The following is a 22,965-nucleotide window of genomic DNA, read 5'->3' on the forward strand; positions in this document are numbered from 1 at the left end:
TGATGTGTCGTTGCTATTTGTCTTTGACAACATCGTTGCATTATGTATTGTAACATTTAAATTAATTCTGATCCCTCTGACTAATCTTTGCTGGTATTATTGCTTATATAATACTTTTATATAAAGTACATACTTCTATATTTTGACTTTTATTCCGATTGTTCTTGTTAGTAGGCTATGATACATGAAAATAAATTAGTGTTAGGGGACAATACACAGCAAGACGACACATAGCAACATTGTTGTGAAATGACACATCAAGACGACGTTGTCAAACGACACATCAAGACGACGTTGTCAAATGACACATAGTAACGACCAAGCGGCAAACTCCGGTCTCAAACGATGAAGCCAATGCGGAAGTGATATAAACTGCAATACATCGAAAATCCGCTTGAGGCTACCGGAAACCACATAGATATGAATGGGAAAAAGACGATCTTTGCAGCATTAATAAACATGTTTACAGCCTGGTTCAAAAAACGGCTTGGCCCTATGAAGCTAATCTCTCTAATGGCACACACTGTACGGGGGGTGAATTTTTTTCTAACGTGACGGTTCAGAAGATATTAAGATTATGAGTTTTGCCCAAATAAGGACATGACTGACGTGACTCCCGGTCGGGAACACACAGCCATTGGCTAAGAGACTCACACTACGTCACACTCTGCCCAGTTGAGTTCTGCATTACCAATATGGCTGCCGCCGTCAATTTGCTTCAAAACAGCTCTCAGGAACAGATGGGTGACGTCACGGATACTACGTCCATATTTTATACAGTCTATGGTAACGACGCATAGCAACGACGTTGTCAAAGACACATAGTAACTACACATCATCGACCAATAGCAACAACGAATAGCAACAATGCATAGCAACAATGCATAGCAACAATGCATGAAGACAACACGTAGTAACAACACATAGTGACGATGTAAAGATGCTGTCAAACAAGATGTTAGACATTGCCAAACTACACATCAAGACAACAAACCATAACACACATCATAATGACACTTTGTGAAATGACACATCATGACGACACGATGTAATGACAAAGTCAAATGACACAAGGGCAGTTTAACTTCTATGGACATAGGAAAATGTCTTCTCACATGTTCCGTAGACATAGACAGTGTGCATGAAGACATATTTTTGGCACAAACGGAACCCCATACACACGCACGCACACACGCACACACGCACACACACACACACACACACAGCCAGAAAGGAAAGCCCCGCATACTTTCGCGGATGAATTATCTCTGCCAGTGAACAGGGGAAAAAGGATGAACGCCAGTGAAGACGGGCGGCTGATGTAATTTGACATTAGAGGGTTCACTGGAGAATTATTCTATCTGTATATTTCACATTTTACACGCTTTTGTGGAAACGCTGTCTGTAAGGGGGAGGTTAAACTCCACGACTATATAAGCGCATGCTTGATCAGACGCCAGATGAATCATTTTTTATTCATACCTTCATGAAAGCATTATTTTGTTTTTATCTTAACTCCCACAGTTGCTCTTTGTGAACATTAAACCTCCATTAAAGGGATGTCCACAGGTTAGGAGGGATACCAGGTCTGACAGGGAAGCGAGGGAGCTAAAAGTAAAAAAGCAAAATAATTTAAACAGTTTTTGATTGAATGTTGTTTTGATGTTTGTCCTGTCTGTGCCAGGTTATGTTAAAATGAAGTATTTTAGCTAATTTGGCACCATTTAGTGACATTCATACAGGTCTTACTACAAGGCTGCTAACACTCCAATGATTAGCAGGCCTTATCTTATTTTAATTCTTAACATTTAGCTTTGTGTTAGTAATGCTACAATGTCATTTAGCAGACAATGTTACAATGTCATTTAGCAGACGCTTTTATCCAAAGCGACGTACATACAAGAACAAGAACAACACAAGCAAAGATCTAGACAAGAGGAAACAAGATCAGTAAGAATAACAAAGTGCTTCAAGTCCATTTGGATGCAGGTACTGCCAAGCAGTGTAAAGGCACCTCAATTAGAGCTGAGCTTCTGTGCAGCTGAGGCTGAGATCAACAATGTTACAGGTTATTATTCATGAATAAATGCCAATGTTTCATGACAAGCCTACCTTTGCATTTCGCAAATGTCAAACAACAATAATCAGCCTCATTATGACGCTTAGGGGAAGTCAGAAGCTTAACTTCTTGAATGTAGACCATGAGTATACACAGGCCTACATCATTTCACTGCAAGCCAAACATTAACTTTTTCATCAGTCTAATTTGCATAATTAAAAATAAATTACTTAACAAAAGAGGAAATGACACATTATTCCTTCACATGAAATCTAATTAAAGCATAGAGCAAGAAATAATACCTTCATTCCCAGCGTTTTTGTACATAGTGAACTGTAACTATTCTGTGTTTCCATATATACTTATTATTAATCCAATTTATATTATTTCATTCGTATTTATATCTTATCTTATTCCTTCTTTCTATTAATATTTTGACTTTTTCATACTGGGTATAAGAGCATTCTGTAACAACTGAATTTCCCCCTGGGATAAATAAAGTATTTCTAATTCTGATTCTGAAACTGCCTCTCGTCGTTGGGAACAGTCAGACCATTCCACCACCTACTACACAGGAGTTTGAAGGGTTGAGTGAGTCAGTCAAAATTAACCTGACAGATACTGTTCTTTGAAATGAAAAACATGTCTAAAAAGTTATTTAAAGTTTTGAATGTGCTGATGGGCTCTTGATGCAGCAGCAGTAGTCGCAGAAGAGCTGTGACAGCTTGGAGGTGTCAGATCTTTTCATGGGATACAAAATTATTTAGAGAAAGCAAGAAAGTGGGATGATTAATGACAAACGCTCTAAATGAGGGGGTCACCAGTGGCAGGAAACAAACATTGGATAAAAGTGAGGCTTCATACAGCAGTAATAATAATGTGACAGATACAGAGCCAGCCTGAGCGGAAGCCCTCATCTTTTTTTAACGTCTGACGACTTGCCACACTGATGTCCTTCACACTCTTAATTATCTCCACACACACTCACCTCCCACACCGTGCAGACTGCCAGTCCCCAGTCATCCTTTATGACAAGAGGAACTTCTACTTGTAGAATATACTTAATGCTCTCGAATGGTCCTGTCAATGCAGTGAAACACTTTCAGTTTAGAGGGCTGCATAGTGACAGACTGACCTGCAGCTGCAGGATGGTGGAGTCCTGTAGAAAATTGAAGTTTGCATATGAAAATGACAAGAGACAATATAATGTTTAAATATAAATTTGTATTTACATTGATATTAACATCAAGAAACAAGGTAAGAAAAAATGCAATAGTATTGTACATCCTTTAATAATGACTGATTACCAGAAGTGTTTTGTCTTTCTTCAGTGCCAACGGTGCACTGAGAGGAGTTTCTTTCTTTACAGCAAAACTTTTTTTTTTCTATTTGTGGATTAAACTGATGTTCTTCATCGAGATTGGGGTTTAAAAATACTCCAAGCTACTATTCTGAGACATAAAGACATCAATCATGAAACCTCCTTTCCAGCTTAGAAAAAATCTCAACATTCGCTTGTGAAATAACCATTTGCAGCACCACAATTCAACTGGCCATAAGATTTACAGAAAGGAAGAAAACAATCACAAACGAAAAACTCAAACCACCTCAGCAGAACCAGACTCATGTCTACTCTATGTCATACGGATCATGGGGATATAATATATGCATTTAAACATATTTATTTCGATGAATATCATAGGTTATGTGCAACAGTTAAAGCACACATGAGTACTTGCACGATCTACGTCAGGAACTGTTTCTAAGCACTGTAGAATGACAAACAAAAATCTTTGGATTGAGCATGTGTTCAAAAGTATATTCTTCAACAAAAGCTTCACAGGAAATAGAACAAAAAATAAAGGCAAACTCAAATGTAAAAAAAAAGTCCCCTCTCAAGAGATCAACAGGAAATAAGGGATTCAAACAACTTCATGTGTAGCTTCTATCAGGATTCAACATCTGCGACAAACCTAAAAGGCAGATAGTTATAAAGTGGGACCAAAGTCTCAGTTCTGAGGCTGAACAATCAAATCAGCAAAATCCAAAGCACAGAAATCTCAGAAGTGAAACTTAAAGTCACACATGGAAGCAAGAGGTTCGGTTGAGAAACCTCAACACCACATTACTGGTAAGACGTTTGGGCCTCTAGAAGCCTAACACAATCATGTGTCAAATCATTTGTATAGGCAAACTTTGTGTTTTCTTTTTCTGTCCAGCAAAAAATAATTTATTCAAATCAAAACTACACTCTAGCACCTCTCAAGCTAAGACCACACCCTCAAAAATGCTTTCTGAGAGACAGAATGTGAAATCTACATTTACTGTAAAGGAGGCCCTTCCTGTTTCAACAAATGTTCAAAAGTAAAAGCTGACCCATGACAGATTAAGAAACTTTTAAATATCAAGCCTTACAATCTGTGCAAAAACAGTATGTGACCTACAAAAGCATATATATATTTATATATAGTACATTTGAAGCTTATTTACAATTCATATTCACAGATAAAAGAAAAAAATAGCTCCAAACAAGACATCATGTCCAATACTGCAGTGCCGTCACCTTGAGAAAATGGGCTTTGTCCTCAGAGGAAAACCAGGAGGAAGGGTCATTGCTAGAAATCTGCACACTGAAATCCAACATACACTTTCCTCTTACAATGAGAGCTTAGTGCAAAATTTTCAAGGGGCAATTAATTTCATTTCTGCACTCTTAGAAACCAGGTGGCAAACTCCAATGTTGAAAAATGAAGCAGACAGTGAGGTGTAAAAACTGCACTTCTTTAAGTGTCCACTTGAGGCTGGCTCCAAAAATTAAGAGATCCCTGTCAAAGCCCATATTAAAATGCCCATTTTTACAGCAGAATCAAACACATTTCAGCCTCCTACATAAAATAGTTTTAGTTTTAATACCCCTGTTTTGTATTCATACCAAATGTACGGACCATGACTTCTTCAATAACTCATGTTTTGATTTTATTAAGGCTAAGAGTTATCAGAGTTCGGCAAAACTAAGGGCGTGGCTGATTCGACTCACAGCTGGGTGTGTTGTAGCTGTTTGCTTGGCAGAAAAGTGAAGGCTTCAAGTCCACCTCTGCTTGCTTTAAGCTTAGACTGGGTCAGGTGACCTCCATCTTTTGGCTTCACAACACCTCTTTAGAAACCAACAGGTGGTGTCTCTGAGACTACATCCGTGTTTTATACAGTCCACGTTTGTAATACCGTAAATTGATGCATGGTAATTAACGTTTCTGCAACAGTTGGATTTAAAAGCTACATCTGGCACATTAAAACTGGTGCACCATGACTGTATAAATATAAGTGTGGTTTTGAACATTAATAGAAGTCTATCAGTTTCAAGAGGAACTTTAGAAAATGTTAATTCCTCTTGTTATGAGTCAGTTCAAAAAAATCTGTGCTTCCTGCCTTTCTACTGGTTCTCACTTTAGAACAAAGTTCATAAAGGTTACCTATTTCGAATCAAAAGCCCCATTAACATTACAGAGGAAAAGTTGGAGAACAAACACACAAAACTAAACAGTAAATGTCTGCTGCTATACATTAACTCATGGGTAAAAGGCCTCTATATTGCCACAATCCTTTTGTTGTTGGCCTTTCCTTAAAGTGCAATCAGCCAACGAGTAATTCAGTCATACTTTAGCTCAGCGTTGTCCTGGAGGACGAAACAATGTGCTACTGCTGAATGACATTCATGTCAGTGTCACAATCTGGCGGCTTGTCATCTGGAGCCGGGGTTTACTCTACGTCGTGTATGCAGAGAGGTCGTCCCAGGAGCAGCAGAGAGGCGACGTTCAGAAGCAAAGAGAGGAATCCCGACGTTTTTAAATCTGAACACAGCTCTGTGGAACATTCGACAACACAGAGAGGATGTCTCAACACATTCGCCCATGTTTGGTCCAGCGAGTGTCGTGTGTGTTTACTGAGGCACACACAACACACACAAAAAAGAGAGGAACATTAAAACTACAGTCTACAGAGGAATCACAGAGCTGTAAATGTTTGTCTTCAACGTGTGTAACTGTGTCACAGTGTTCCTGATTCTAATGAATGTTGTGTGTCTTCATGAATGATTGAGACTGTTTTTTTTCCTCAGGTTGCCAGACTGCCATCATCAGCCTCCAGTCAAAAAGGAGGCTCACTCCCCCATCTGGTAAGAGTGCAGCACTACACACATGCCCACATACACTCACACACAAACACACACTATCTGGTCCTTCTCCTCACACTCCAGAGCTGCAGCTGTATCCTCTCTCTGGGTTGAGATCACAGTGAAACAAATGCTGCTGTCACCTTGTTCAGCAGTATTTCTGCAATAAAGAGAAGAAAAATGCTTTTTAGTTTTTCATTAATATGGGGGTATATACATGTATATAAATGTATACTACAACGATCCTATTTGTTTACCAATCCCGGTATACTGCTTTTATTCATAATGCAATGCCAAGCTTTGAATTTCTTTTACAAAATATTTATTTCTCTCACCACTATTACCACCTCATTTTATAAGAATGTTTAAAAAACTGTCTTATATCTGTTTTATGTATCTCTTTACTTTCTGAAAAATGCTTCATAACTTTGACAAGCTGCAAAATTCGTTTCAATATTGTTCTGAATAAATACTTAAATAAAAAATGAGAAGAAAAAAACAATAAAAGTGAGGTATGAAAATTAAGAATGGACCAAATCTACCAGAATTAAACAGAAAATGTTCAAGTTTATCTTAAAGCAAGAAATATTTTGTATTTAATACAATTTTAATTGTATTTATTTATTTTTTTTAATCATTATTTTTATTTATGTATTTATATATTTTATGTATAATATCTTCTTTCTAATTCATGAGTCCTTCCTGCTTTCTTATTTTTAAGATAACATTTCAAAACACATTGGATTGGACTCTAGTGGTTGTCATTGTATGATGTGTTTTTGTTCGTCTGTAAAAATATAAAACTGGATAATGTGCACTTTTTAATTGATGTATACAGCAGAAAAACCTTATAAAAATATATTATAAAAAAAAAAATCTTAAAGCAATATTGACATGCCTGGATATGCACTAGAACTAGTTAATTCTGTTTTTCAGTCAAGTTGTCATGTACTTGCTTGCTTACTAGTCACACACACACACACACACACACACACACACACACACACACACACACACACACACACACAATGGAAATATGTCACTCATTTGGGATTTTCTTAAAAATGTAGACTGTTACAGTCCCTTTATCACTATTCTCTTCATCACGTATCTGATGTTTCCATAACTTCACTTCAAACTTAAGCGGCTGACTGAGTTACTTGCTGCAACTGTTGTGATTTATTCATCCAGTCTGCTCCCCGCTGAGACGCAGCAAACAGATGGTAATTAGAGATTTCCAATAAAAGGATTGTTGATAAGGGTGATACCAATGCAATTTAGCAGTCTCATTCTGTTCTCTATATCTGTAACAGTATACAGGAGGAATGATTACAGCAATAGACGTAGTAATCATCCTTTTAGTCTGCACATATAGGCATGTCAGTGTTGTTTGAAGATAAGCTGAACAAAAGGAAAACCCTCCAGACCAACTGAACTCACCTGATCAGGCCCCATAGACATGCGCCCCATCACCATAGGGTTCATACCCATCTGCCCTCCCATCTGCCCCATGTGACCTCCTCCTCCGCTGGCCGGCATGCCCCCGTTCATCATCATGCCTCCGTACTGGCCTGGGTTCCCCTGCTGCCCAAACTGCTGCTGCCCCGGAGGTCCCTGCTGCCCAAACTGCTGCTGAGGGTACGAACTGTTGACAGGAAGGAGAAAAACTTTAATTCTACAGATGATGAAAAGAAACTGAAGCCACATTTTCTCCTTGAGAGCTTCTGGAAACACTCCTCCTGCCTTACATATATTGTTGATTTCATACCTGTTGCGTCCCATGCCACCCTGTGACCAGCCTTTCATGTCTGCACCCTGGTACATTGGGCCACCTTGTGGGTGCTGTTGCATCATGGGGTTTTGAGGACCTAGGCGGCTGGCCATCATGGCGTTCGGAGGACTGCCTCCTGAGGGGCCAAACGAGGGGTCTCCCTGCTGGCCCATCCCTGTGGAGAGTCACAGAGCCTCAGAGACAGCCACCAGAAGATGCACGCAATTTATAAATAATGGGATACAACACAGAAGCCATCCTGCTGCCTGGAAGTGTGCTCTGGTGCTAACTGTCCCTTTAAGAACAATATACAGTCGGATTACAAAAAAAAAGGTTGTAAAGTTTTCTTACATTTCTTTTTTTTTTTTCGAAAAAGTGCAGATTTTCCTTTTTAACAAGAAAAAAGCCCTGCAGTGTTCAAACTCAACAGCAGGGAGCAGCATTATTCTGTTAGCTCAGTAAACCCACCATAGTTCCCGCCATAGCCAAACTGCTGGGGGCCTGGCTGGCCCATGTTTGGCCCTCCCATGGGGTTGTCCATGCCACCAGGAGCTGTGACGTTTGGAGGGGGACTGAATCCACCTGCAGCTGCAGCGGCGGCAGCTGCTGCCTGCTGTTGCTGCTGCTGCATCAGCATCATCATACGCTGCCTCCTCATCTGCATGCTGACCATCTCCCTGCTGCGCTGAGCCATCATCTGAGCATTCAGGAAGCCCTGCTCCAACAAAACAAACAAAAGAGGGTTGATGTGAGGTTTATTTTTACTTCCTTTAAAATGAAAGCTTTAATATATAGGTCTCTAGAGCCCTTTTCAGACATGCACAAAGTTCCTGAAAGTTCCAGAAGTTACCTGGGTGAGCTGCATGTTTGAACACAAGCAGCCAGATTTTTCTCCCTGACTTCACTTGGAATATTTCCTACCAGCCCTTTCGGGGCATTTCTGTTCTGGTGAGCTCATGTGAGAACGCAGCAGGAAATCTTCCATGGAGCTCACTGCTAGAGGTGTTGGCGTTAAAATCATGTAGCCAGTGTTCTGTCTAGTTTTGCTGCTTGGTTGATAAATGCTACTGAAGCGCAAATTGAAAGCAGAGGCAATCGATTTGCACTATTTATTGATGTCTTCAGGTCACAAACAGGGTGAGTCTACTGTAAGAATAAGGCGAGCATGTGTTGGTACTCAAATACAAACCTTTTATTTAAGACTTCAGGAAATCTCAGGATTTCTCAGCCATTGGCTTTATTTAACATGGATGACTCTGCATATCAGCATGTCAGAATTACTTTGAGCTCAACATGCTTCAAAACTGAGGAGGAAATACTTCTGGAGTTTTCTTTTAAACAGACTTGGTGCGTCAACATAAACAGTTAGAGCACTGGATGGATTCTGGCTCGACAGCCAAATTGACTCCCGGAAAGACCCGGCAGATGATGAACCTCCTTAAATACCAGAGGAAGTGCAACAGGATCTGCTGAGCCAGTATAACATCGCCATCAGACTTTTCTCTGTGAATCCATCAAATTCTAATTAAAACTGGCTTGCACACAAGACAAGAGCAGACTACAAAGATCCAGCTAAATACTCAGTACCACGGTTCACAAGTCAACCTTTGAAGAGGGGTTTTATGTTGTGACTATTGGTGTTATTATGTCTTACTTATATGTTCAGTATATGTGTTATTAAGTTTGATGCTTTATTAATATCTTGTTGACTCTGGCATGACGTCTGCAGTTAATCATGTTAAAAGTTAATGTAAGATTTTGGTCAATGTCACCCATTAGAGAGACTTTGAGATGAATTAAGAGACTAAGAAATAAAAGTTTCCTGCAGGAGGATGAACCCAAAGTTGCTTCATAAATGGCTTTAAAAAAGTCAGTCAATTATTTATGACTAAAGTTATTAGTGAGGACTTAGAAACCCAGACAGAGGAAGTGGTACTAAGAGATCACTGAAGCAACACTCACACCTGAGCTAACATGTATTTGAACTTTTCCCCTTTGCATATGCACAAGATTATTAAATGACAATAAGCCATGCAAGCTAAGTGATGTTAAGTCTGAGCTTGTTCACAATAATCTTGTCTTTACTGTTTTAGTTCTTTCTGCATAAAGCTGCATCTCTCATTTTCTGTGTTTTATGTTTGAATGACTCACACAACAGCACAGCATGGTCCAACGTGTGCAGATAATTCTCTTATATATTCATGCTGTATACAAGAACTTTGTTCTAGCATTAAATGTGTGTATAAAATATGGGAACATACTTGGCAAACTCAATTCAGTGTTGAAATTAGAACAAAACCTGTGACATCAGGTCCCATTCTACATTATCATTTTTACAATGTGTATATTTCTCTGTATCTACCTGTCCTCCCATTGCAGGCTGCATGCCGGGCCTCATGCCAGGGTTTCCCCCTGGGTTCTCCATCTTCATGGCCATGCCCTGCCGCGTTTGGTTCATGAACTGAGTAAGGGAAAAAGAACATTGACCATAAGCTGGAGGAGCAAATGTTACACTTCATCTTCATACAACCATTTATACATAGGGTGTAGTAACATAGATGGCACACTTTTACAGATCAAGAAATGCTATAACATTAGAATGATGGTAAATGAATGCATGGGACATAATTTAATCTAGTTTTAAAAGTAGACCATATAAATAACTGAAAAAAAGCATTCTCAGAAATCTATTTGTTAATTTCCATCCATTGTCAGAACAATTTTGTGGAGGTCCTCCATTGATTTGTAAATCTCCCAATATGAATGTACTACATACCTAACATGAAGATGTTAGACTGAGGGCTGTATTGGGACAACATGAGTTACATGTTTGCAATAAAACTGATAAACATCTGAGATTCCTGTCATACCTGCTGTCCCTGCAGCCTCTGTTGCAGCTGAAGCCTCATGGGCTTGTTGGCCGTCATCATCCTGGGTCTCATCATGTTGGCACGGGGGTGTCCCATGCCACCCATCCCACCCATGCCTGGGAAACTGCCACCTTGGCCCATCTGAGAGAGCATGGGCCCGAACCCTCCTTGCTGGGCCTGTCCCTGCATGGGGTTCCCTCCATAGCCAGACTGCATCGGCATGGAGGGGGGTCCAGGATAGCCCTGCCCATAGATTGGCTTCTGATCCAGAACCATGGATGGGTCCTGCCCTGGAAAAGGCTCCATCTGCTGTTCAGACCCCTGGTTCTGGAGCAGACAAGACACGAGGACAAAAGAGAAGTTTGTTAAACAGCTCCATCTAATTGATTAATTTCCAATTGGTTGACTCTGTAATTGTCTTTTTCAGCAGCACAGACAGATCCCTCCAGGCTCATCTATCCTCCTTTAGAAAAGAACAGTCTGAACACGGTGAGTCATGACTGAAATATCTAATTCAAAGATGAACGCAAGGCTCATTTATGAGTCATTATATGGAAACGGGTACATTATTCTGTCGGCTGTATCTTTCTATATCTGTTCTGTCATCTTACCTGGCTGACGAGGTCTGGGATGCCCAGCGCTCGGTCTATCTCCTCCAGAGCGATGCCGTCTGTGTTATTCAGCAGGGAGTCCAGCTGGTCGAGGAGCGCTCGTTCATCACTCTGTCCCTCACTGGTGGTGGGAGGCACCAGTAGATCATCTAAGGTGTTCCCAAACTGGCGTCTACATGGCGCACACACATACAAAAGCTCATTGTGAAGATCAGTACTAGCCAGACCTCAAGCTCACTGTGGCTAATTACGAATCAAAAGAGTTGCACTGACCTGTTACCCTCCATGCCCATTATAGATTCTGGCCAGGATGGTGACTGGTTGGACTGGCCTTGCTGGCTGAATGGGCTCATACCCATGCCCATGTCAGCAGAGCCTCCTGAAATTAAAACATCATACACTTTCAATAACACACAAAAGAAAATTTAAAGGAATTTAGATGTGTGTCTGTGTGAACTGTAGTCAGCCATGCTCTCTTCAGAAAGACAGTTTAGCAATCTACACTTTTTTATCAAGCAATACAAGAAAGGGAACATTTCGGTGTGTTTCTCTGTCTAGTTCACCATAAAATAATAAAACACAAAACTGATGGCATTCCCATCAATCTTGGCTGTGCACATACCCATTTCCATGAGCTGCTGCTGCAGCATAGACCTGGTGCCGGGTACGCTGTTGGAGCGGCCGACCATAGGTCCTGACATCATGCCCTTGTTGTTGTTGTACTCCATGCCTGGGCGCATCATGGAGGGGTGTCCTGCTGAGCCCACAGGACTGGTACTAGAGCGGGTCATGCCCCAGTCTCCTGAACTCCCTGTGGGAGACCTCTGGGGAACCATGCCTCTGCTCATTGGTCCTGGTAATACATTAACACCAGATGTGCATGTGTCAGAGTGTGTGTTTGAAGTTTAGAGGTTATCTGAGAATACGATGAATCAAATTCAAACATAGTCAAGGAATTCATCTATGTAAGACAAACCCTCACAGTAATGTGAGAGAGAGACAGATTCACAGTAAGAGCTGTGAGGAGTGTTGGCCTACTCAGATACACACCCATGTTTCCTGGGTAGCCATCCATACTGCCCATCATGTTCTCCTGCTTGATGAGCATGGGGCGTCTACCTGGTCCTCCAGGCCCACCTGGAGGCTTCCCATCCATGGACATGGCCCTCTGGAAGGCCCCCCGAGGACCAGGACCCATTCCTGGACTTCCTGTACATTAAAAATAAAAACTCTGTGGTCATGCATCTTTATCTTTTTCTACGACACAAGAGAATGCTGTGTGAATGTAGGTGTGTTAGTGCAGGTATAAGAAATAGATCTCAGTCTTTATGGTATTTTGAAAAGAATGGTACCATCTCAGATTTTACAGGGATAATAACAAATTTCTTATATGTAGATGATACTTCTTTAAAGCTTTGGTTCTCAGCCCACGTACCCTGCAGGCTGTCATCCATGCAACCCTGTGGTTTGCTTCCTGCTTCGTTCCCCCCTCCAGCCTGATCCGGGTAGAAGTCAGAGTTTGAACCCCTCAAATCTCCAAGGATGGACTCCAGATTGTGCAACTTAGGATTCAAATTAGAAAAAAATTATTTAATATCATTCTCTATGTAAATTAAACTGACTGGTTTTCTAGTTAAATGCACAATGATATGGCTGCAATGCTCCAATGAAGGCTTAACAAAGATTAATCTTACATCATCAGGCGGCTCTGACTTGATCTTGCTCTCAGGATGTTCAGGTGCAGGGCCAGTCCCAGATCCAGGACCACCCCGTGCAGGGCCGCCAGCAGCCCCCGGGGCACCCTTTCCTTCTAATTCTTCTAGCTTAGGCTTGACATCCGCCGGCTCTTTGGAATCATCCTTGTTGAGGAGGTAGTGTAGGAGGGCATGGGTCTTCTCCTTCTTGGGGCTATGCTGCTCCTGTTTGGGCTCTGTGGTAGTCCCAGGCCCTGTACTGACTCCTGGTCCAGCCTCCCCACCTTCCTGGTTGCCCAGTGACGCCTTTCCTGTAGCCTCTGCTGTGATCTTAGCCACTTCATCTGGGGTGTTTCCATTTTGAAGAAGCTTGTGAAGGATCTTGTGCTTTTCTTGCAGAGAGCCAGAGTAGTGGGCTGACGAAAGTGATGTTGACGCGCCCCCTGGCCCAGCTGCCTGGCTTGGATTGGCACTCGCTGAAGAAGAGGAGGAGACCCCAGTAGATGTGGGGCTGGTCATGCCTGCGGCCGGGTCCTTGTTATCTGAGCCTGCAGGAGTGCTGCTGCCGGGCGGTGGGGGTGGCCCAGGAGGCCCTGTTGGCCCACTGCCACCTATTCCCAGCTCCTCAGTCGGGGAAGTCAGCAACTGCAGCAACTTCTTATGCCCCTTACTGTCCGGCACCCTCCGAGGGGGCTCAGAGCTTGCAGCACCTGCCTCATTACCTCCCTCTCCTGACTCCTTAGTTGCTGTAGATGCCTGGCTGTCTGGACGATCTCCAGAACTCTCAGCCTGAGGATGTTGATGATGGTGGTGATGATGCATAGGGTGATGATGGTCGCTGGGCCCTGGTCCCAAGCTTCCTGCGGGGCTTTTGGAGCCATCTTGGCCTGGTTTGGCTGGCTGACTGGGCTGAGAGGAAGAGGAGGAGTGGACGCTGGGAGAGCTGTCGGGTTTAAGAGCTGGCGTTGGGGATGTTAAGGTTGAGTGAAGAGAACTTCCTACACCTTCGCTGATTGCTTGTAGGGCATTTAGGGAGCTGCTGGAGAAGCTGGTGGTGCTCCCTCCACTTCCTCCACCACTTACAATGCCACTCATGGGAGAGTGCATGCCTGGAAATAGAAACACAACTCAAATTAATCCAAACAAACAAGGTTTTAGTTTGTAATTAGGTGATGCTGAATTACACCAATGATGGAGCAGTACCTCCAGGTGAAAACTGGTTGGCCCCCATCTTGGGGCTACCTCGGTTACGCGGTGACATTAGGAGTCCCTGCTGGGGGCCGCCCATTCTGGGACTCCCTGTAGGACTGTTCATGCCACTCAGTCCAAAACCTCCGCTGCTCTGAAAAGGGGGCTGCTGTGGGTGCTGCTGCATGCCTTGGCCCGGGTGATTCATAGGACCCATCTGATTCATCTGATTCATATGGCCCACCTGACTCATCTGCCCCATTTGATTCATCTGCATCATGCGGTTGCCCATCCCACCACTTCCTCCCCCACTGTTTCCTCCGTACATAGATCCGCCTCCCATTGGACCCATGTGACCCATGTGGCCTTGCTCGTTCATACCGAAGCCCCTGTTCATGCCTCCCATGCCTCCCATCCCCATCCCCCCACCGCTGTTCATGTTCATTTGGGCATTTGGGTTCGGGCCTCCCATGCCCTGTTGTCTCATTGCATTCTGCATCATGCCTCCACCCTGTGCGGAGCGATAGCCGTTGGGTTCCCTGTGTGGAAAAAGAGAGGGAATATGAGCACAAGAGTTTGGGGGGGAACACATTTTCTAGTACCGTATGTTGAGGCTGTAGAGGTTGTGCAATTGCTCCACTCATTCATTATTGATCTCTTGTCACATATCACTATTGTTTATCTTGTAATACGTGTAATTGGTGGTGGTGATTGGTATAATTTACTCTGCAAAAATTTAAATTATGAATGTAATTTGTTTTTAATGTTCTTTAATTAGTACCTGGGTGATGAAAGCTGAATATATGCAGAATTCCAGTCTGAGATAATTTGCCTCTGGTGACAGTTAAGTATATTGTATAGTAGTGTTGTGTTGTGTTGAACGTATCATAATGTATCATATGGTGTGCTGTGATGTGGTGTGGTGCGGTGAGGTGTTGTGAAGTATCGTCACATGTTGTTGTGTCGTATCATGTCATGTCGTGTCAGGTCAGGTCGTGTGTTATCAGGTTGTGTCTTATCATGTCATGTCGAGATGTGTAGTGTCGTTTTGTGTCGTGTCATGTCGTCTAGTACCGTGACGTGTAGTACCGTGACGTGTAGTACCGTGACGTGTAGTACCGTGACGTGTAGTACCGTGACGTGTAGTATCGTGACGTGTAGTATCGTGACGTGTAGTATCGTAACGTTTAGTATCATGACCTGTAGTATCGTGACATGTAGTGACGTGTCGTGTAGTATCGTATCATGTAGTATTGTGTGGTGTTTAGTAGTTCAGCGTCGTATCGTATCAAATCATAGCCTAATTCATTGTACCATAACCTTTCCATCACTGACTCCCTCACGAAAAGAGCTGGGACTACAAATATTCAGTATTTATGCAACTAAAATATTTTCCCTATGTGGATTTTTTCTCTTCACCCGATGTCAGTGTATAAAAGCCACTTCAGCTGCCACTTCAGCTGCTGAATACCTTGACTGCCTCACATAAATACGCTGGAAGTGCTTTTTTTTTGTCAATACAGTTCAGGAAATGTTCTCTGCTTTGTCTGAATGAAGTGTGTGCGCTTTCAGTTTCTGACCTCTGCAGTAGGTGAGTGGAGATGAATCCTTGTGGCTCGTTGCTCATGGGGTGCCGGTACAGTTTGCTCTTGGTCTGCGCGGTGACTGGAGTGCCGTCGGACAGAGAGAAGCGGTACAAAGGTGTTTCAGCGTGACCCTGCAGAAAGGCTGCGCGGACAGATTAAACAGTAAATTAACAGCCTGAAACACTTATCTGAAAACAAGGGTTATTAATCACAGCTCTGTGTTAAAACCAACCCTGTGATTAAGCCGAGGATCAGTGTGGGGCATTGAGACATTTATATTCATGAGATCAATTTTGATAGACTAATGCATGAGGTCTGCTTGTTACTGTATTTTTGTACTTATTGAGTGTCAGAATTTCTTTCTGTTGGGAGTTTGGCAACAGTGAAATAAAAACAAACAAGTCTGTCATACAGAAAAGGCTTTCAAAGCTTTAATAACACTCTAATAGAGAGACTGAGTACAAAACTGACCAACCAGTCAATCCAGCTATTCTAGTGTGGATTAAATGGAGCTCAACATGATACATTTGCTCAATTTGAAGTATTTCAGCACATTATTTATAGTGTGTGTCTTGGTGTGTGACCCACCCTCGTGATAATGGCGTTTGTGTGACCAGGGCTGCCCGTCACTGTGCTGAAGAAACATTTGAATGCAACGCCTCAACAAATCCTCCCAGCCTGGACGCATCGACGCTCGCAGAGAGTTCTGGTCGATCTGGATCAGTTTTCCTGCCAGGGGAGGACAGAGAGAGGACGAGAAGAAGGGAAGGAGACACAATGAGAGATGAGTCACATCTATAATTCGTTACAGAACAAACTTCATCATGGCCTGTTTGAGTCTGGAGTGCAGTTTCTCACCTGATAGCTCATGCCGGGTATTGAAACTCTCCGTTCTCTCCATGGCTGTCACCCGACGAGCAACGCAGATCATACATGACTGAAGGTCTGAAGCAGACAGGGAAAGTGTTAGAAATGCCAAACTATCACTACTGTACTTTAGATTAATTATTTCAGGATTTTAGCCACTTAAAGCTCCTGTTGGGAACATTTGTTTTTGTCGATATTGGCTTCCCCTGTGGCCTAAATGATACCTTTTATATATTTCCTGATCCTGTACATGTGTTAGTCGTGTTTTCAGACAAAAAAAGATCTAATTTTGCTTTCAATTAACAGTCAAATGTACCACTCGACGTGAATGTTTGCTCGGGAATAAGCGAAAGCACCGTTTTTATTCACCGTGCTGTGAATCATCTTGTCTGACACCTACTCCCTCTCAGCAGGTACAGGCATTAAAAAGAACAATGTAGGAAATGTCACTTTTTTTTTGCAGATTTCCTTGTTTGCTTTAGTAGGTCATAAGAGGCATCACTGTTAGCTTCAGTCTCTTTCATAACAAGCTAAAAACTCCTCACAGGCGCTTTGAAAATGCCTCCCTAGCAATCTAGTGTACTCTGAAGGTCTTTTTAACTAAGACAGATGGAAGGTATTGCACTCCTCTAGTTTGGATTTTTAAATAAAAAGTGCCAGAGGTGTTTAAACAAAGTAAACATGGAAAGTTATACGAAAAAAGTTCCATGAATGAAATGAACTCCTCTCCATGACATGCCTTGTATGTATCAAATGTAGTAAAAGGACTATTTGAGCGTCTTAAGATTATCTTTCAGTATTTCTGTGGGTGAGCAGAGTGACAATCTGTTTTCGGACATATAAGGTGAAGAGAATATGAGCGGAATATTTAATTAACTTCCAATTATGAGCCCAAGTTACCCTGAGTGAGGAGCTAACCAGAAGACTATAATTTGGTTGCTTTGCAATTTGCATTTAAAATAAGATCTTCAAATTCTTCTAAAGATCACATCCAGATATTTTAAGGACGTGATATAGTCTGCCTGGTATCATCATTTTTATCTCACAAAATTTTTAAAGGTAATTACCTTGTTATGAATTCCACAATTTGTGAATAATTCAGTTTTAAATGTTCACACTATATTTTTTTGTGCTGCGTTTGGGATCATGGTTAGTTTTCAGATTAGCTGTGATGTCCCGAATCAACCTCGATCTTAGACATAAAGAGGTACAGGGGAACTCTTCTCGTTCATCAGATCAGCACAGAATACAAAATGCTCCTCTGATAACAAGAGACTTGCATTAACATCCAGGTCAAATAAAACATTTCTGAGAGGAGGGTTGTTGTAACTTGGCCATCATACCTTCACCCTCCTCAATCATGGCCTTGGGCTGAGTGAGAGCAAAACACTGCATGGTCTCGTAGCGTGGCCCTCCTGGCCCCTCCTCCATGGGGCCATGGGCATGGCCAAACTTGACCAGCATCCGGCAAGTGAAGGTGTGACTTTTCTGTCGGGCGGCTTCGCTTCCCCACGAGACTCCATTTACTGAAAAAAAAAAGCAACACAAATAAAAACAAAATTACACTCTTGAGTAACACAGAATGAGCAACGGACTGAAATCCAAATATAGCTTTGAATGGATTGCCTGTAATGAAATATCACAGCTCACACCCCTTCCTGCAGAGGATCGGCACACAAACAAAACAAACAAACCACACTGCAACATGTTTTTTTCCCTCCTAAATGGAGGAGCAGAAGCCTCTGCTGCTGTTCGGATCCCTGGCTAAATGGACCATGGGATTAATGTAGCCAAGGTGTCGATTTCCAATATCTCTCCCTCAGTCTGCTCTGCAGCGGGCAGAGGCCAGGGACACTCAGCCATCTATCCTCATTTGGGCCCTGACTCCTCATCTCAGCGCGTACACACACACACACTCATGTAGATGGGGTCACCTTTACGCGGGGGAGAGGGAGGAAGAGAGATAGAAAGGGAAGGGGAGGCAAACTTCAGAGAGTAATCCGACTGTTCTCCAAGGTCTGTGTGAAGCCTTATCAGGGCCTTGAGTGGGCTGGAGGTTTCCGTCTGGCAGGTGCGGGGAGGATACAGGACAGGGTGGTGTGTGTGTGTGTGTGTGTGTGTGTGTGTCTGTGTGTGTGTGTGTGTGTGTGTGTGTAGGGGTGGGGGCGACTAACTGGTAGTGAGAAGTGATTTAACGAGGCCTTAGGTTTCTCGCCTCGACTGAGAAAACGAAGCAGTCGCAGGGGCCGACTTCTCCCCTCAGACACAATTAACTAACAGCCGGGGCAAGTCGGAGGGGTCAAAAAACACACGCTTCCCTACAACAAAAGCGTACTTCATGTTTTTTGCATGAATGTGTGTCTGTTTTCATTAGTGTGTCTTCTGTGCAGTTGTGTGTATTTAACAGTAGCTGGCGTGGTCAGCGGTCATCCCACAGGAATGTGCAGAGGGAGCGCATTTCATTCATGGGTCCGGAGGATAATGAAGGGGGCAGAGCAGCGGAGCGAGACACAATGAAGGGTGGGAGAGCAGCAGCAGCGAGAAGCAACAGACAACCACAATATTCATCTTCGTCGGCAGCCGTATTAAGTATGAATGAGGCCGAGAGAGAGTGAGTCGAGAGAGGCACGGGGGACGCTTAGAGGGAAAGTAGATAAAGATGAGTTTTAAAGATTAACAAAAAAAAAAAAAAAAGAGTGAATGGATAAAGGAGCGTGCTGAGGGTGGGGACGAATTAGTGAGAATGTGTCAATGACATGTCGGAGTGCACGCTGCTCAGGAACATTAGCGGGGAGCTAATCGAGTAGCAGGTTCAGTCGAGCAAACATATCCATAATTAATCAGGTTTATAAATAGTGCTCTGTACACTTACTCATGGGCTTACACACGCAGGAAACACCTTCAAAAGATGCAGTCCTACTACTGACATATGCATGCAAATACACACAATCAGACACAAACATGCTTGTGCAAACTGAATGATTAAGCAGAGGGAAGAGTGGAGGTGCATTATTCAGCAGTAAGTAGTTTCCAGATGGCTGCCATGGGATCTGAAAGGAGCTCAGGCCTGTTTTACACTGTCTGGACCACTGAGTGTGACTGACAGCTGTGCTACGCTCTGCCTGCTTAGCACCGAGTGGGTGGGTGCTCCTGTGCACATGTGTGTTTTGTCAGGTGTGTGTGTGTGTGTGTTTGTGTTTCTCAAAACCTTCTCATGCACATGATCCAGCTCCCAGGAGCTCCTCGTTACAATGGGAGAAAAGTTAGGCATGAGGAGGAGCATGAATACATAACTGAGTTTACGTGCATGTGTGCATGAGTGTGTATGAGCGTGTATGAGTGTGTATGAGTGTGTGTGCGTGCAAAGTTGTTGTAACCTCTCAAAGTTTGCCTTACACCTCGGCCCTCTGGAAGATGTCAGGCAGGGTTTACTTTCGAGCAGATGTGCAGCTTCTCTTTGAGTGTGTTATTCTGTGTGTGTGTGTGTGTGTGTGTGTGTGTGTGTGTGTGTGTGTGTGTGTGTGTGTGTGTGTGTGTGTGTGTGTGTTTCTCTCACTGTTGGTCTTGGGCAGGTTCTTGTGGAACTCCTCCCTGTCGTCCTCATGGAGTATATTGTACACACTGGTGTTGATGAGCTCCTCCTGTTTGTACTGCAGGTACTGCGTCACGTTGTCCGACACAAACACGATGCTGCCTTCCCGGTTCACCACAAACAGAAAGCCGTCCAGAGCCTGAGAGCAAATAAACACGTCCTCACAACCAGGGTTGCAAAATTCTGGGAATTTTCAAATTTGGAAACTTTCCATGGGAATTAACGGGAATTTATGGGATTAAACCAGGGATTTACTAAATTTGAATGTTGGCTCTTTATAGGGAACTTAAATATAGTTTAGGAAAATAGATTTTAACATAGTGCTGACTAAAACAACCAGATTTCATTCAAGATATTCAAGTTGAATATCTATGCCATTCCTCAATCACATGCACAGATGATTTCTAGAATCCTGGACCACACTTTTGAGCCAAGAGCACCAGACTATTGAAGCCACACATTTGAGCCTGTGGACTACACAAAGTGAAGTAAGTTTTGATTATAATATGTGGTAATATATTTCACAAATTTGATGTATGGTACTAATGTTTGACTTACAATTATCAAATGTAATTGTATTATTTTGGATGGATGTCTGCTTATAACAAAACAAATATTTATGCTTGGATAGGATACCTTTCCATTAAATTACCCTCAATTCCCAATTAATTCACATAATTCACATAAATCCCATTGAAAGTTTACAATTTGGAGTATTTCCAAAATTCCCCAGCTTAACTTCCCATGGAAATTTACCAAAAACTTTCCGGAAATTTACCTGAAATGTTCCATCCCTTTGCAACCCTACTCACAACCAGATCGACCTTTATGAATTGATAGTATAGATATTGTCAGAGCGACTGCCTTTGAGTGCTGGACTCACCTGCAGCAGGAGCGGCCCCAGGTGATCCTTGTCGATGACCCCCTGACCCGTCGAGGACACGTCTGACTTCTGGACGTCGTCATCGTTGGATGAAGCTTTTCCTGCAGGAGAGAAAATGGGAGAGAAAGAGAAGAGAGCTTTACAAAAGATCGCAAACAGCAATTTCAAGCGGAGCTGCTTAAAAAAGCAGCCAAAAAAGGAGCAAAGGAGAAACACAAGGTGAGAGAAACGATACCTGAATCTAGAGCAAACACCAAGGCTTTCACTTCTCTGGCTGCACCAGCAGGGGGCAGCGTTTCTCAATCTTAACTTTGTGCTTTTTTCTTTCTTTTTTGGGGATTTAAAACTACAGGTGAGGAGGGAGACGGACGGAGGCAGGTTTCTCTGAGGAGCCCGTCAGGAGAAGTAGAGGGCTGGGTGCATGTGGAGCAGGTAGCAGCCGTCCTCATGCTTTATATTCAGTGTCAGACTCTGAGGGACTGCCTGGTAGGCTGCGGCCGAGAGAGAGAGAGAGAGAGAGAGAGAGAGAGAGAGAGAGAGAGAGAGAGAGAGAGAGAGAGAGAAAGAGAGAGCGCGGGAGAGAGCTAAAGAGGCTCTGGAAGCTGTAATGTTGCAGAGGAAGGAGCAGAAGCACCTGAATTAATGTAGTGCGCGGAAGAAAGATGGACAGACAGACAGAGAGAGAGAGAGAGAGAGAGAGAGAGAGAGAGAGAGAGAGAGAGAGAGAGAGAGAGAGAGAGAGAGAGAGAGAGAGAGAGAGAGTAGTGGGATGCAGATGGAGACAGAAACCGGACGGCTTTTTTGGTTGTTGTATTAATGCAGGGTTTGGTCTGAGAAAGAGGCGGGGGCTGCTCAGCTACAGGAATCATTCTATCTGATTAGCTCCCAGGAGGAACATATACCCACACAAAGAAGAAAAAAGACATCGCTGCCCACAGCCGGCACTCTGAAGTTAGGCAGAGAATGATGGAGAGAAAGAAGAAGGAAAGGGACAGAGAAACATAGACATGCAATCCAATATCTTAAGATCCTGGTGGCAAACCTAAAGATGCTGCAACTCATTGTGCTGTAATACAGACGAGAGCGAGAGAGAAAGCAGGAGAGGAGAGGAGGAGAGAGATGTGAGAGAGCACAATAAATCCAAGTGAGATAGAAAACAGGACTCATGGACAAAAGAGCAAAAAATAAAGAGTGGCAGAAAGAGCAACTGAAACTGAGAAGAGGAGGGGAGGAACAGGTAGAAAGCGAGATGCGAGTCTAAACGCCTGTGTCATTTCTATCTTCACTTCCTGTAACTATGGCAACCTGTCAGCAGCCAGTCAGGGCCAGCTGTAGCCTCTTCCCCTTCCTGTCGAGGTGGCAGACGCTGACTGAGCCGAGCAGAGCACAAAATTCAGCACCGGCTCTCCTCCCTTGATCTCCAGAAATTCAGGACTCAAATGGAAAAATCTATAGTGACACGGAGTTAATACACGTGCATGCTGCCCTGACGGCTTCTTCAACTGTTCTCTGGAGAAACAGCGGCTGCGTAACAGAGACAGAAATGTGACAACAGCAGCTGTAACAGAACTAATAATTTGGCAGTTCAGCAGAATGGATGGGCATGTGATTACCTGCAAACGTCCAATTAAACAGCCCCTGGCGAGGCCAGCACACAGCTGTGCATGCCCATTACA

At 43.1% G+C, this 22,965-nt stretch overlaps 1 protein-coding gene across 2 annotated transcripts in view; it reads right to left on the bottom strand.

Moving 5' to 3' along the window:
• Nucleotides 1-3,263: 3,263 nt before the first annotated feature.
• The window catches only part of LOC117821863 (nuclear receptor coactivator 3-like), an 85,025-nt gene continuing 65,323 nt past the window's right edge, over nt 3,264-22,965 (bottom strand). Inside the window, exons 6-24 of one of the 2 annotated variants that reach the window (XM_034696401.1) lie at nt 21,290-21,390; nt 20,371-20,545; nt 18,158-18,340; nt 16,806-16,892; nt 16,536-16,676; nt 15,942-16,089; nt 14,377-14,900; nt 13,174-14,282; nt 12,915-13,041; nt 12,530-12,688; nt 12,102-12,332; nt 11,753-11,858; nt 11,480-11,651; nt 10,869-11,195; nt 10,361-10,459; nt 8,467-8,713; nt 7,996-8,173; nt 7,668-7,872; nt 3,264-6,387 (exon numbers count right to left, since the gene is read on the bottom strand). In XM_034696401.1, coding sequence (XP_034552292.1) covers nt 6,376-6,387; nt 7,668-7,872; nt 7,996-8,173; nt 8,467-8,713; nt 10,361-10,459; nt 10,869-11,195; nt 11,480-11,651; nt 11,753-11,858; nt 12,102-12,332; nt 12,530-12,688; nt 12,915-13,041; nt 13,174-14,282; nt 14,377-14,900; nt 15,942-16,089; nt 16,536-16,676; nt 16,806-16,892; nt 18,158-18,340; nt 20,371-20,545; nt 21,290-21,390 — 4,331 coding nt within the window. In that variant the 3' untranslated portion in view covers nt 3,264-6,375. The remainder of the gene's footprint in view (nt 6,388-7,667; nt 7,873-7,995; nt 8,174-8,466; nt 8,714-10,360; nt 10,460-10,868; nt 11,196-11,479; nt 11,652-11,752; nt 11,859-12,101; nt 12,333-12,529; nt 12,689-12,914; nt 13,042-13,173; nt 14,283-14,376; nt 14,901-15,941; nt 16,090-16,535; nt 16,677-16,805; nt 16,893-18,157; nt 18,341-20,370; nt 20,546-21,289; nt 21,391-22,965) is intronic. The other variant, XM_034696402.1, reaches the window with a different exon arrangement.

The sequence above is a fragment of the Notolabrus celidotus genome, chromosome 11 (assembly GCF_009762535.1).
Source record: "Notolabrus celidotus isolate fNotCel1 chromosome 11, fNotCel1.pri, whole genome shotgun sequence".
NCBI classification, from domain to species: Eukaryota; Metazoa; Chordata; class Actinopteri; order Labriformes; family Labridae; genus Notolabrus; species Notolabrus celidotus.